The sequence below is a fragment of the Phyllopteryx taeniolatus genome, chromosome 1 (genome assembly GCF_024500385.1).
Source record: "Phyllopteryx taeniolatus isolate TA_2022b chromosome 1, UOR_Ptae_1.2, whole genome shotgun sequence".
In the NCBI taxonomy this organism is placed as follows: domain Eukaryota; kingdom Metazoa; phylum Chordata; class Actinopteri; order Syngnathiformes; family Syngnathidae; genus Phyllopteryx; species Phyllopteryx taeniolatus.
In genome coordinates this window covers 32,206,722-32,219,834 of record NC_084502.1, presented here as the reverse complement: position 1 = coordinate 32,219,834, position 13,113 = coordinate 32,206,722, and the positions used below count along the sequence as shown (strand labels likewise).

The 13,113-nt window shown below is 43.0% G+C and overlaps 1 protein-coding gene across 7 annotated transcripts in view; it reads left to right on the top strand.

Annotated features, from left to right (window-relative positions):
• The window catches only part of plxna2 (plexin A2), a 250,244-nt gene that overhangs the window by 211,609 nt on the left and 25,522 nt on the right, over positions 1-13,113 (top strand). For all 7 annotated transcript variants that reach the window (XM_061789534.1, XM_061789577.1, XM_061789552.1 and 4 more), the window contains 5 exons: positions 3,184-3,423; positions 3,804-3,947; positions 6,254-6,488; positions 8,500-8,642; positions 10,607-10,875. In XM_061789534.1, the coding sequence (XP_061645518.1) occupies positions 3,184-3,423; positions 3,804-3,947; positions 6,254-6,488; positions 8,500-8,642; positions 10,607-10,875 (1,031 nt within the window). The remainder of the gene's footprint in view (positions 1-3,183; positions 3,424-3,803; positions 3,948-6,253; positions 6,489-8,499; positions 8,643-10,606; positions 10,876-13,113) is intronic.

The following is a 13,113-nucleotide window of genomic DNA, read 5'->3' as shown; positions in this document are numbered from 1 at the left end:
GGAAAAATAGTACTATGGATCCAATGTGATTGTTTTGATGTTCCCCATAAATTACTCATAGGCTTTATTAGCATTGTATCTGGAGATTACAATGCTATGCTGCAATGTATTGATTAGTTGCAGGCAGTTTCAGACCTGGGCCTTCAGTGAACCAATCCACCTCTTAATAACACCATCTTGTCGAAAAAATAATGTACAAAAAAAACGCGATATAACTATGTGGCATTAAAGAAGAGACAGGCATTTCACAAATTTGAGGATGAAAACCATTATTACTAAAGCAAGAAACACAGTCACCTTTATCTTCCAGTTAATCACCTCCAAACTTCAATCGAAGTTTTAATGTATACACTACAATATAGCAGTTCACAATCCATATTTATCCAGTAACATGAAAAAAAACATAAAAACTAAATAAAATACATTGTACTCATCACAGATGCTGATATAGACGCAAAAACCTTCCCTTCCTCCTGCCTGTCTGCAAGCGAGCTGTCGTGCTCATACATGCTGCTCTGAAAGTGCCCAAAAAACCTTTTTGGGGTTGAAACAAGACAGGCATGTCATATGTTGGTTGACCTAGCTTCACAAAGTCGAGTTTTTCTTGAATAGTGGCCTTGAAAATGAAATGGCGACCAGTCCAGGGTGTACCCCACTTCTCGCCCGAAGATAGCTGGGATAGGCTCCAGCACGCCCGCGACCCTAGTGAGGATAAGCGGTACAGAAAATGGATGGTTGGAATCATGTCCGACATCTCCGTCCCCAGTAAATCAATCTGAGGTGTGCATATTCAGCTCAATCAATCAAAGGGATGAACATAGCAGACTCTTTGCTGAACCAATCAGAGAATGGGAAAATGCCGATGGCACTCAACCTTTGCCAAGGCGCAGAGTGGGGAATCTAAAATCTGGTTGATTAAAAAAAGAACCGACCATTTCAGTGTGTGTGTGTGTGTCTGTGTGTGTATGTGTATGTGTGTGTGTGTGTGTGTATGTGCGTGCGTACGTGCCTGCGTGTGTGTGTGTCTGTGTGTGCGTGCGTGCGTGTGTGTGTGTGTATGAGCGTGTGTGTGTGTGTGTAAGATGCCTGCACTCTGGATTGTGAAGGCCTTGGGTATATTACATATACATGGCAACACGTAGAAGCTGAAATCTGATTGGACAAAAAAATAATCTACATATACTGTACACGACTGGAAGTTGGGCAGCCAAGTCACGCTATGAAATGAAGACAAACTACTGTTGGAAATAAATGAATATATATTGTTAATATTTTTATTATATATATTCTAATAAATATTATTAATAATGATTAATTATTTCATTATGTTGAAAATGTAGGTCAGTGCTTTTGATAGTGTTTAGGCCAGCAGAGAAGGACTTGAAGGCCCTGATTTCAAGCCACTGGGTCCTCAATACGTTTTTGTCACCGTTTCTGCTTTGCGACATTTCCCGGCAATCACTCACAATTTCAACGCCATGTGATTTAAGATGATAGGGTTAGAAAATGGCAGGCTGAGGCCTTTCTGTGTCGCATCAGGGGAAGACAACAATAATGCAGCAAAAAGTAGCTCGGACATGATGCAATGTAATTGCAGCCCTCGTCTCAGTTCACTTCCCTGGTCCAAACAAGTTTGATAGGCTCCATGCAAAGAGAATAGGCTCCAGAGAACACAAGACTCCTATGGTCTTGACAACACACAACAACTCTGCATCGATCTTCGTGACTGACTGCGTCGCCACACACACACACAACAGGTAGGAGGCGTGGTATTTGCTCGCATTCAGCAGCTTTGGTGATATTTGCTTCTAATTAAGTTTCTTCCCTGGAGAGAAGGAGCAGCCCGGGAATGAAAGCAGATAAAAAACCTCTGTGAGTGGAGTTGCTGCTCAGCAATCAATCCTCGCCTCCCAAACCCTCACCCCCTCAACCGCCTTCCCGTCCTCTCCCCTCTAGAGCTGAGCCAGCAAGGATATATGGGAGACAGCTCTCTCATCTGGGCAAACTGGAGAGAAGTAATAAAAGAGCCATAGCTCAGCCCCAGTCTCTAGCTGAGAAGGCAGAGGAGGAGCTCCTCCATGCTTTCTGGCTGATGTTTTTTTTCACTCAAGCACCAGCGGCTGTTTAATTTATATCTCTTGGAGGCTTACTTGAGAATAGAGATCGATTTAATGATCGACAGTAGATTCTTTACTGTGCAAAGAGTGAGGACTTTATATTCCAAATATACTGGTCTCTCTGCATCTTCCTTGGTGATTCCAAATGTCAGAATTGCCCTGAATTAATTTCAGGCTGCACAGACCATCACAAAAAAAACGCACATATCAAATTACCAGATTACATTGCAAAAACTTTTTTTTTTTGGTATTTTCCCTAATCATGCCGCAGATTTATTTAAGCATTTATGGAAGCATTAAGCCTTTTGGGGTGTTTCTCTGGAAAGGGGACAGGTCAACTTCACCGCATTGAGGGAAATATGGATGGAGCCTTGTACCAGAAAACCTAAAATGGGCCGTGGATAGGGTTTCCAGCATGACGATGACCCAAAGCACACAGCCAAGGCAACGAAAGAGTGACTAAAGAAGAAGCACATTAAGTTCATGGAGTGCCCTAGCCAGTCTCCAGGCCTAAATCCCATAGAAAATCTGTGGTGGGAGCTGAAGCTTCAAGTTGCAAGGGCACAGCCTCAAAACCATAAGGATTTGGAGAGCATCTCCAAAGAGGAGTGGTCCAAAATTCCTCTCAAGATGTCTGCAAATCTGGCAATCAACTACAAGAAACATCTGACCTTTGTACTGGCCTACAAGGGGTTCTCCACCAAGTACCTAGTCATGTTGTGAGAGGGGGTCAAATACTTATTTCACTCAATGAATTGCAAAATAGTTTGAATCTTTTGTTTTATGTGATGTGTGTGTGTTTTATGATTTTCTAGATTTTCTTTTTGATATTCTGTCTCTCCCTGTTGAAATACACCCACCATTAAAATTATAGACCGTTCATGTCTTTGTCAGTGGGTAAACTTACAAAATCAGTGAGGGATCAAATAATTATTTCCTCCACCGCATTTATCTAGTGGCACCACCTGTTATTGTTTTTCAGAGGAGCAAGATGAAAGTGTAAATTTGAAGTGCACTATTTGAGGCTCTACTGGATTTTCACATTTGCATCCCTTATCCTTTTCAGGTGTGTAGAGGATTGAATGCAACCAGCATGAGCTGCTCTGCTCCCTCCCTGGTGGAGGACTACCATCCAGGTTTGGACACTGTGAAACACGCGGATGAATTTGGCTTCATTTTCAACAACGTGCAGGCGCTGCTGGTCTACAACAACACCAACTTGCTCTATTACCCGAATCCTTACTTTGAACCTCTCAGCATCACTGGGGTGCTGGAGCAAAAGCCAGGCTCTCCCATCATTCTCAAGGTATGCCCATTCTCGAGGTCGCTACGCCCAATTGTCACCAGTGGTGGGCAAGCTGATTTCATGTCCAGTGACTAAAAGATGCTCAGTGAAAGTACAAAATACAATGCTAGTAAAGGTGTGGAGGGGTGGTAGGCTCTGGGAAGGGGTCCTTAATTGACTCCAATAATTGTCATGGGCTCAAATTTGGATGAGCTCACAATTTTCCCTTCAGAGAAACCATCACCACCCTTCACTGTTTATCTTATTGCACACAAGCATCTCATAGGCAGGAGATTTGTGCAACATCTTGGGTTTTTAGTGGACTTTTGAAATCAGATCTTGACTAGGCCATATGTTTCGGTGTGGCACGCCTTAATTGCAAACTCCTCATCTACCCACAGGGCAGAAACCTGCTTCCCCCAACCTCAGGAGGGGTGAAGCTTAACTACACGGTGCTAATTGGAGAGACCCCCTGCTCGGTGACCGTGTCCGAAAGCCAGCTGCTATGTGAGCCGCCCAACCTCACCGGACAATACAAAGTCATGGTCAGTGCGGACCCAGAGCTACTTGGCAACCAACATTTTTTTTTCCATCTGTCCCCACATAGGGGATTTTATCTTCATTATAATTTCAAACTCCATTATTCATGCCCTCATCATTGCTCATTCAGCCGAGGGAAAGGGGTTAAAAGGAGAGCGGTGTGAGTGCGCTTGAACCGCCAAAAGGTTCTGGAAACCAACTGCAAGAATTTGTAATTACCTGTTTGTACAACCCCAATTCCAATGAATTTGGAATGTTGTGTTAAACATAAATAAAAACAGAATACAATGATTTGCAAATCATGTCCAACCTATATTTAATTGAATACACTACAAAGTCAAGATATTTAATGTTCAAACTGATAAACTTTATTGTTTTTAGCAAATAATTATTAACTTAGAATTTTATGGCTGCAACACATTCCAAAAAAGCTGGGACAGGTGGCAAAAAAGACTGAGAAAGTTGAGGAATGTTCATCAAACACCTGTTTGGAACATCCCACAGGTGAACAGGCTAATTGGGAACAGGTGGGTGCCATGATTGGGTATAAAAGGAGCTTCCCTGAATTGATCAGTCATTCACAAGCAAAGATGGGGCGAGGTTGACCTCTTTGTGAACAAGTGCATGACAAAATAGTCGAACAGTTTAAGGATAATGTTCCACAATGTACAATTGCAAGGAATGTAGGGATTTCATCATCTACGGTCCATATTATCATCAGAAGGTTCAGAGAATCTGGACAAATCACTGCATGTAAGCGGCAAGGCCGAAAACCAACATTGAATGCCCGTGACCTTCGATCCCTCAGGCGGTACTAAAACCGACATCAATGTGTAAAGGATATCACAACATGGGCTCAGGAACACTTCAGAAAACCAATGTCAGTAAATACAGTTCGGCACTACATCCGTAAGTGCAACTTAAAACTCTACTATGCAACGCAAAAGCCATTTATCAACAACACCCAGAAACGCCGCCAGCTTCTCTGGGCCCGAGCTCTCCTAAGATGGACTGATGCAAAGTGGAAAAGTGTTCTGTGGTTCGACAAGTCAACATTTCAAATTGTTTTGGGAAATTGTGGACGTCTTGTCCTCCGGGCCAAAGAGGAAAAGAACCATCCGGACTTTTATGGACACAAAGTTCAAAAGCCAGCATCTGTGATGGTACGGGGCTGTGTTCGTCTCAATGGCATGGGTAACTTATACATCTGTGAAGGCACCATTAATGCTGAAGGTACATACAGGTTTTGGAGAAACATATGCTGCCATCCAAGCAACGTCTTTTTCATGGACGCCCCTGCTTATTTCAGCAAGACAATGCCAAACCACATTCTGCACGTGTTATAACACTGTGGCTTCGTAGTAAAGGAGTGTGGGTACTAGACTGGCCTGCCTGCAATCCAGACCTGTCGCCCATTGAAAATGTGTGACGCATTATAAAATAATAAATAATAATTATAAAATACGAAAACGGAGACCCCGGACTGTTGAACAGCTGAAGGTGTACATCAAGCAAGAATGGGAAAGAATTCCACCTACAAAGCTTCAACAATTAGTGTCCTCAGTTCCCAAACGTTTATTGAATGTTGTTAAAAGAAAAGGTAACAAAGTGGTAAACATGACTCTGTCCCAGCTTTTTTGGAACGTGTTGCAGCCATAATATTCTAAGTTTATGATTATTTGCTAAACAACAATAAAGTTTATCAGTTTGAACATTAAATATATTGTCTTTGTAGTGTATTCAATTAAATATAGGTCGAACATGATTTGCAAATCATTGTATTCTGTTTTAATTTATGTTCAACACAAAGTCCCAACTTCATTGGAATTGGGGTTGTATTTGAGTGTTTTCCTTTATTGTGTATGCAGCTGTATGTGTTTGTACAACATGGAAGCATACAATATGTGTCCAGGTTTCACAGTATTTCAGAGGCAGAGTGCAGGGTTTGTCTTCAGACTGCACATTCACGCAGTGTCAGTGTCCTGTGCTGATCTTTCAGCATATTGCGGAAAGAACCATATTTAGCAACGCAAATGGGTTTTGAAATTCACTCCACGACTTACTATAAGCTAGTATAACCGGTTCTCCTAGCCACTCAGAAGATAAACTATGATAAAAAATAAACAGTTTTAAACTCGTATACCATTATAATTTGATTGAGAATAAAAAGTTAGACGAAACGGATGTATGCACAGACAGAGGGATGGGCGGCTTGACTGATGGACAGACAGATACTGTACATCTTTGTACGTCTTTAGTTTCGCCATTTGAAGGTTTGTAAAGGATTCAAATTTCAGGTGTGTCTCCGCAGGTTCAAGTAGGCGGCCTCCACGTCTCTCCTGGCGCTGTGCACATCATGTCTGACAGTTTGCTGACCCTTCCGGCCATCATCAGCATCGCCGCCGGCGGGGGCCTACTTCTCATTATTGTCATCCTCGTCCTGATAGCCTACAAGCGAAAGTCACGTGAAAACGATCTCACACTCAAGCGCCTGCAGATGCAAATGGACAACTTGGAGTCACGAGTCGCCCTTGAGTGTAAAGAAGGTTAGTAGTGCTGGAGTCGACCATGTGGATTTATGCAGCCTTGTTTCCATATTGTTGCCTGAAGACATTGTTTTTGTTTTGTAATTCTCTCACTTATCTAAAACGACTGATGCGTGTCATCGCTGTTAAAACCTTCCTTTGGTATACTAACTGCAGTGATAGGGTACCTAAACGGTGGAGCTAGACTCTGTGGATTGGTGGACAGACATTGGTCATGTCCAAAATGGGAAAAAGATCAAAACTCGGTTTGTCTTCTTCTAAAAAAATATCCCCGTGTCAAGAAGAAAGCTGCCCTCTATTGTTGTTCTTGGTTGTGCATCACTCTTTGTTGAATTGATTGGCGAAACTGTGATCACGCTGACGCTGTCACACTGTTTATGTAGCTGACAGAGCTATCCCACTGAGTGTACACAAACCATGCTGGAAATAAAAGAACGATCAGGATTTACTCTTCAAAACGTTACTGAACTGGGCTAGACAACTTGCTGGACACATGACTTTTGCTCACAATATTCATTTTTGAAGATGTCGTATTTCTAATGTAACTGCATTTGTGTGTGTCCTATAGAAAACAAATCACTTGTGGTCTGTGTGTTTTAAATAAGGAAGTGACACAGTAGTTAAATCTCAGCCAGCATATCATGCAGTAAACCGTTGTGATTCAAGTTCTTGTTAGACAGCCCTAACCTTGCAAAAGATATAATATGAATATTTATTCATATCCATATATGCATGTGTTATATTTCATTTTTGGAACGTTAAGATAAAAGTGTTTAACTTCTTGCCAAATCCAATCTAAGCTACGTTCATCAAGTGGTCTACTTCAGTTTGCTTCACCACAGTACTATTGGGATCAGTAAATTTGGATCGCGCTTTTGTTTCCAGCGCAGGGAAATGCAAGCAATAGCTGTGTCACAGAGATAGTGTGACATCACAGCAGCGAGACGGCATGTAACACAATGAATCAAAACAATAAAATACATTTGACATAGTACAGTCATGCGTGCATCCTATTTTCATTTCACCACAGAAGGGACAATCAGCCAATCAATACACAGCAATGTGTCTTGCTCCACCCTCCACAAGCAAACTGCACCATACGACTACTGCTATTGAAAAGTGGGATAGTACAGGGTGGATATTTTGGGAGCATTTACAGTGGGAAAGATTTCTAAAGGCATGCATTTCCTTCAAATTGTAAATCTCTTGAGCTGTTCAACTTTTGAGGCTCTACCATATAGTTTTTTTTTATAGTGTTTTGGCGACACCTGAAGTTAATTTTTCACTATGAAATCAGTTAAAGCATCCTCTTATTCAGAGTGAGGTACATGCTGTGTAAACCTGAGTCTGTTAGTTTAATCTTCCCTCCTTCAAAGTTGTACTCAAATTTCACAAAACCTCTTGAATGGAGACATTGATGAGAGACTCAACAGTCTTGGAAAGGCAGACGATTAACGTTTTCGTCATTAAAAGTTGCAGTGTGGTTGCCTGCAGCCCGGATTTAGATAGGCACTCAGGCCACAGGGAATTGGAGGGAGGATGACTGCATGAAGGGCTGCTGCTGCTCCCGTGGTAGTTTTCGGACAAGGGAGAATGAAGGGGGCCTCCCCAAGGGCGAGGAAGCTGAGACTTGGGGGGGGTACCGAACTGGAGACAGGAGTCAGGATGGAGCCAATTAGTCGAAACTCACCTTCAGCCTCACGGTGAGATGATCCGCACACTGCTGGGGCCAATTTACTGGCTCCGAGATGAAAATTGTGTGAGAATGCTAGGTGCAATAGAGGAGGGGGGTCATGCTCTGTGTTTTTTGCCGAGGCTCAAATGTAAAATATTGAGTTTCTCTGAAGTGAAGACTACCTTGGGCTTTTACAGTCTGCTTCATCATAGTGTTAGTGAACACTGTGAAGATACGAGCGATTCTCATATTTCATGCTCAGGGATTAGAGCGTAGTTCTTTCCTGCATTCCCCTAACTAGCATTCCTTCCTTTTTCTTCCCCCTTGAACAAAAAGCCTTTGCCGAGCTGCAGACAGACATCAATGAGCTCACCAGCGACCTGGACAGAGCCGGCATTCCGCATCTGGACTACAGGACCTACGCCATGAGGGTGCTCTTCCCTGGCATTGAGGATCATCCCGTCCTCAGAGAGCTGGAGGTAACAACTGGGACACAAAGCGAACTGAGGGCGAGGGAAATGTCCTTTACACTCCACCGTAGTCTCCCTTTCAAGCGAAAAGGGGAGCAGCATGCTACTTATCGTCTCGCCCCACTCCCAATCTGAAATTCGACTCCCCAGCAGCTCAGCATAACATCATAGTGGCACACTGGCATTTAATCTTGAAGGCCTGTCACGATAACAATTTTTTCAAGACGATATATTAGCCGTCTGCCTCACAGTTCTGAGGACCCGGGTTCAAATCCAGCCTTGCCTTTTGTGTTAATTGGGGACTAACACACACAACGACGCGGAGCGAAGCGCTGATGTTTTAAACGACATCGCCGTGGTGGAGCGACCTGTTTAGCTCAACTCGCGGGCTTGTTAGTTCGCAGGCTAGCTTGTTAGCTCACAACAACAAACAGTTAACGTTCCCTTAAGTCTCTCTGTTGTGTAAATCTGTGCGCTGAATATGGAGCAAGGCTGTGGAGTATTGGACGGAGCCAACACCGGTAAGAGTGTACCGGTCCGCCAGCATTCCAGGAGTCCCACTAGCGGCTAATGACACAGCCGTCCAACTCTGTCGGCTCACTGTGTGATCCGCACGCCAACTCAACACAGCAATGACAATGAGTCCGGGAAAACTATAGTGTCCATTTGATTTATCGAATGATAAGTTGATATAGTAGTTATCGTGACAGGCCTATACTCTTGCATTTATAGCACAGTTCTTCTATAAGAGACAAATATTTGACAACTGGAGTCAAAAGGCATTGAAACATCCATCCATCCATTTTCTGAGCCGCTTCTCCTCACTCGGGTCGCAGGCGTGCTGGAGCCTAACCCAGCTATCATCGGGCAGGAGGCGGGGTACACCCTGAACTGGTTGCCAGCCAATCGCAGGGCACATACAACCATTCGCACTCACATTCACACCTACGGGCAATTTAGAGTTGTCAATTAACCTACATGTTTTTGGGATGTGGGAGGAAACCGGAGAAAACCCACGCAGGCACGGGGAGAACATGCAAATTCCACACAGGCGGGGCCGGGGATTGAACCCCAGTTCTCAGAACTGTGAGGCAGACGCTCTAACCAGTCGTCCACCATGCTGCCGCATTGAAACATGAATTTGTGATTTCTCCAAGCCAATCAGTGAAGAAAAGAAGTGAATGAAAAAGTTATAATGCAATCAATATTACTGGCATATCATTAAAACGTATTTAAAAACGTAATGGAAGCAAGGCAGTAAAAAAGATTCTGGTGTCTTTAATTTACATAGATTTTGGCTGCAAATCAGTTGGAAAAAAATACAGTCTTCAGGACATCAGACACTAATATCCCTCAAAATGAAATCATTGGTGAGTTACACTTAATATCGCTCAAAATCAATTGGTTTCTTGCTTTGAAAGACAACAATGAGAGTTTGAAGATCAGCAGCTACTGTGGCTATTTTTAGATGGTTTTACAGTCCAGTGGTGTTGTGTGCAAAAGCTCTAACAAACAACCACATATTTATTGAATGAATCAAAGGTCTTGTGGAAACAGTTCTGGACAATGTTATGGGTACATTTAACTTCCGAGTGCCAGTAAGGAAGGGGTTTCTTTTCAAAACGACCAAAACATTTCGCACTGAATTTCGTCACTGAGATCGTCTTACTTGTGCAAGTTATTTGACATTTGGTTGCTGGATCAGGGTGCCGTACTCCTGACGCTGGTCAATAATTGATTAAGAACTTCTCAGTTACTCACCACGAGCATCATGAGTGGGGCTGTCTGCCTGCATGGACTGAAACTGGAGTAGGTTTTGTACCTCGGGACAAAAAAAACAAAAACTCAAGGTCAGGTTGAAAGTTGAATCACTTAACACCCAAAGACATCTCAGTTCCATCATTCCCAATAATAATGGCTATTTGTGTATAATTCTGGTTAAATGTGGGGCTATATCGGTCATTTCTATTTAGGTATCAGGCAATGGCCAGCAGAACGTGGAGAAGGCCCTGAAGCTCTTTGGTCAGCTCATCAACAACAAAGTGTTTCTGCTCACCTTCATCCGAACTCTGGAGATGCAGCGCTCCTTCTCCATGAGGGACCGCGGCAACGTGGCCTCGCTCATCATGACGGCCTTGCAGGGACGCCTGGAGTACGCCACAGACGTCCTCAAGCACCTTCTATCAGACCTCATCGACCGCAACCTGGAGAGCAAGAACCACCCCAAGCTGCTGCTGCGCAGGTAGGCCCTCATGCTTGACCTTGAATTAAATGCTGGGAGGGGCCTGTTAAGATGGCTTGGCCTCATTTTAGGTAAACTTGCGTGGGGTCTTGTTTTCATTTTGGTCTATGTTTGCAATTGGGTAGTTAATGCACCACGTCACTGAGGTTGGCGCAATTGTACTGGGCATGACCAAACACTTGGAGCTAGGGTTGGGTGATTCATTGAGTTTATAGATTTTAATCATATGTATATGATGATTGTCTTTCTTTGTAATATTTTTTTGTGGCTTTCGTAGTTCAGATTGTGTCCCCGCTGCTGTGCACTGCTGACACTAACATAATAACTGTGAACACAGGAACTCATGAACAAAACCAGTTATTTTTGCCAACTTGCTGATTTGGTCGCTGTATTTAGCAACTTTTCCTACCTTTTCCTGTATGTCTCCTAAGAAGAATAGTGCATAAACACGCTTGTGCACAAGCATGCATTAAGACTGATGGAAGGTTATTGACTATAGCTGTATGTTGTTCAATTTTTTATAGAGAGTAGAACTAGGTCAAGTTTCCCTCCCTTGAGTTGTTAGTCATTGGCGTACACCGAGCTAAACGCTATGCGCTCTTTGCACAAGCAGAGAACATCTAAATCGTCCGCATAATTCCGCATTCTGTCTTGTGCCACGGCCTTGGTCGCAATGTCAGCTTCACTTATCCTCCAGGCTTCAGCTCCTTATGAAACATTCAACTTGATTTCTCAGCCTGGCCCTCACACCCACTCCACTTCAGGTCTCCGGTGCACATTGTTTTCCGGAGGAAGCAATGCTTTTGCTAAAACTTTAAACACCTGCAAGGTCCTTGTCTCTTTGTGTCATCAGCACTTTTGCGGCCCTGAAGCTTTTCAAATAGGTCTGACACAAAAAGTGCGGTTGGAAACATACAGGAGAATGCATCTTATGATGTCATTTACATATCTAATGAACTGGAACAATACGGCAATTTTAAAATGGACACAACCTAGTAAAGTACTTTTTCCTTTGTGTGGTTAACCTCAGATATTTTTTTCAACTGTTTTTCAAATAGCAAATAATGGAAATACAAATAATCGGTTGCACGGTCAAACTGTCGTTACCACAAAGCCGTTATTAGCTTTACAAGCAGGTAACATTTTAACATCCTTAGCTATCATACAAATGTAAAATTATGTTTACTGCTGTATAATATAACTACATAACTTGTTATGATGAGGTATGGAGACTTTGTGAAGGCAGTTTACTTCATCTATCACATTCTTAACTGACATCTTAACAAGTATAAAAATTAATTAAATCAATAGTAGACTTACTGTAATTCTAACAGATTGTGTGAGATGATGAAGTGTCACTCTCGATAACGGTTCGACATTCAAGTTTTTATTCAATTCCTGGTATATTCCCCCTCTTTTTCAGTTGAAAACCGTGTACTGCCCTGAAGAGCGAGGCAGCTGGTTAGCTTTCACGCGCCTTCATTCTGATGTTAATGCTCCTTAAAGCGTCTCTGTTTGAAAAGGCCACATCGACAGTCTGCTAAATAAACAGGGGAGAAGAAGAAAGAGGTGTAAAAGACACATGGTGACAAGTGGACCTGGATTAAGCTGTTATTTCACATGACAGCGGGGTCTCACACCATCTCTCCATTTTTATGATTGGCTGTTACTAGGAGCACAGCAGTTCACAATCCTTGGCCGCTGCCTGGAGGGCCTTTTAGTTCATATATATATATATATATATATATATATATATTTATAATTGCTCCCTGGTTTCTGAAGATTGCCGCGGATTAGCGATTAGACAAGGCTGAGTGCTGCCTTGTCCTCACCATCATCACAGATTCAAGCACTCATACGCCGACAATATATATCGTCGACGGAGCTCACTTGTGTTTGCGTGGACGCACTTCACTCAATTTTTATATAATACAACAATGACTAGTGGAACATAACCCATAACCCTCAGTTTTCTGGTATTAACCAACATAAATCTTATCATTTATCCTTATCGTCGCAATCGAAATCATCCATCCAGCCATCCGTTTTTTGAGCCGCTTCTCCTCACTAGGGTCGCGGGTGTGCTGGAGCCTATCCCAGCTATCATCGGGCAGGAGGCGGGGTACACCTGAACTGAACTGGTTGCCAGCCAATCGCAGGGCACATACAAATAAACAACCAGTCACACTCATACCTACGGGCAGTTTAGTGTCTCCAATTAATGCATATCTTTGGGAT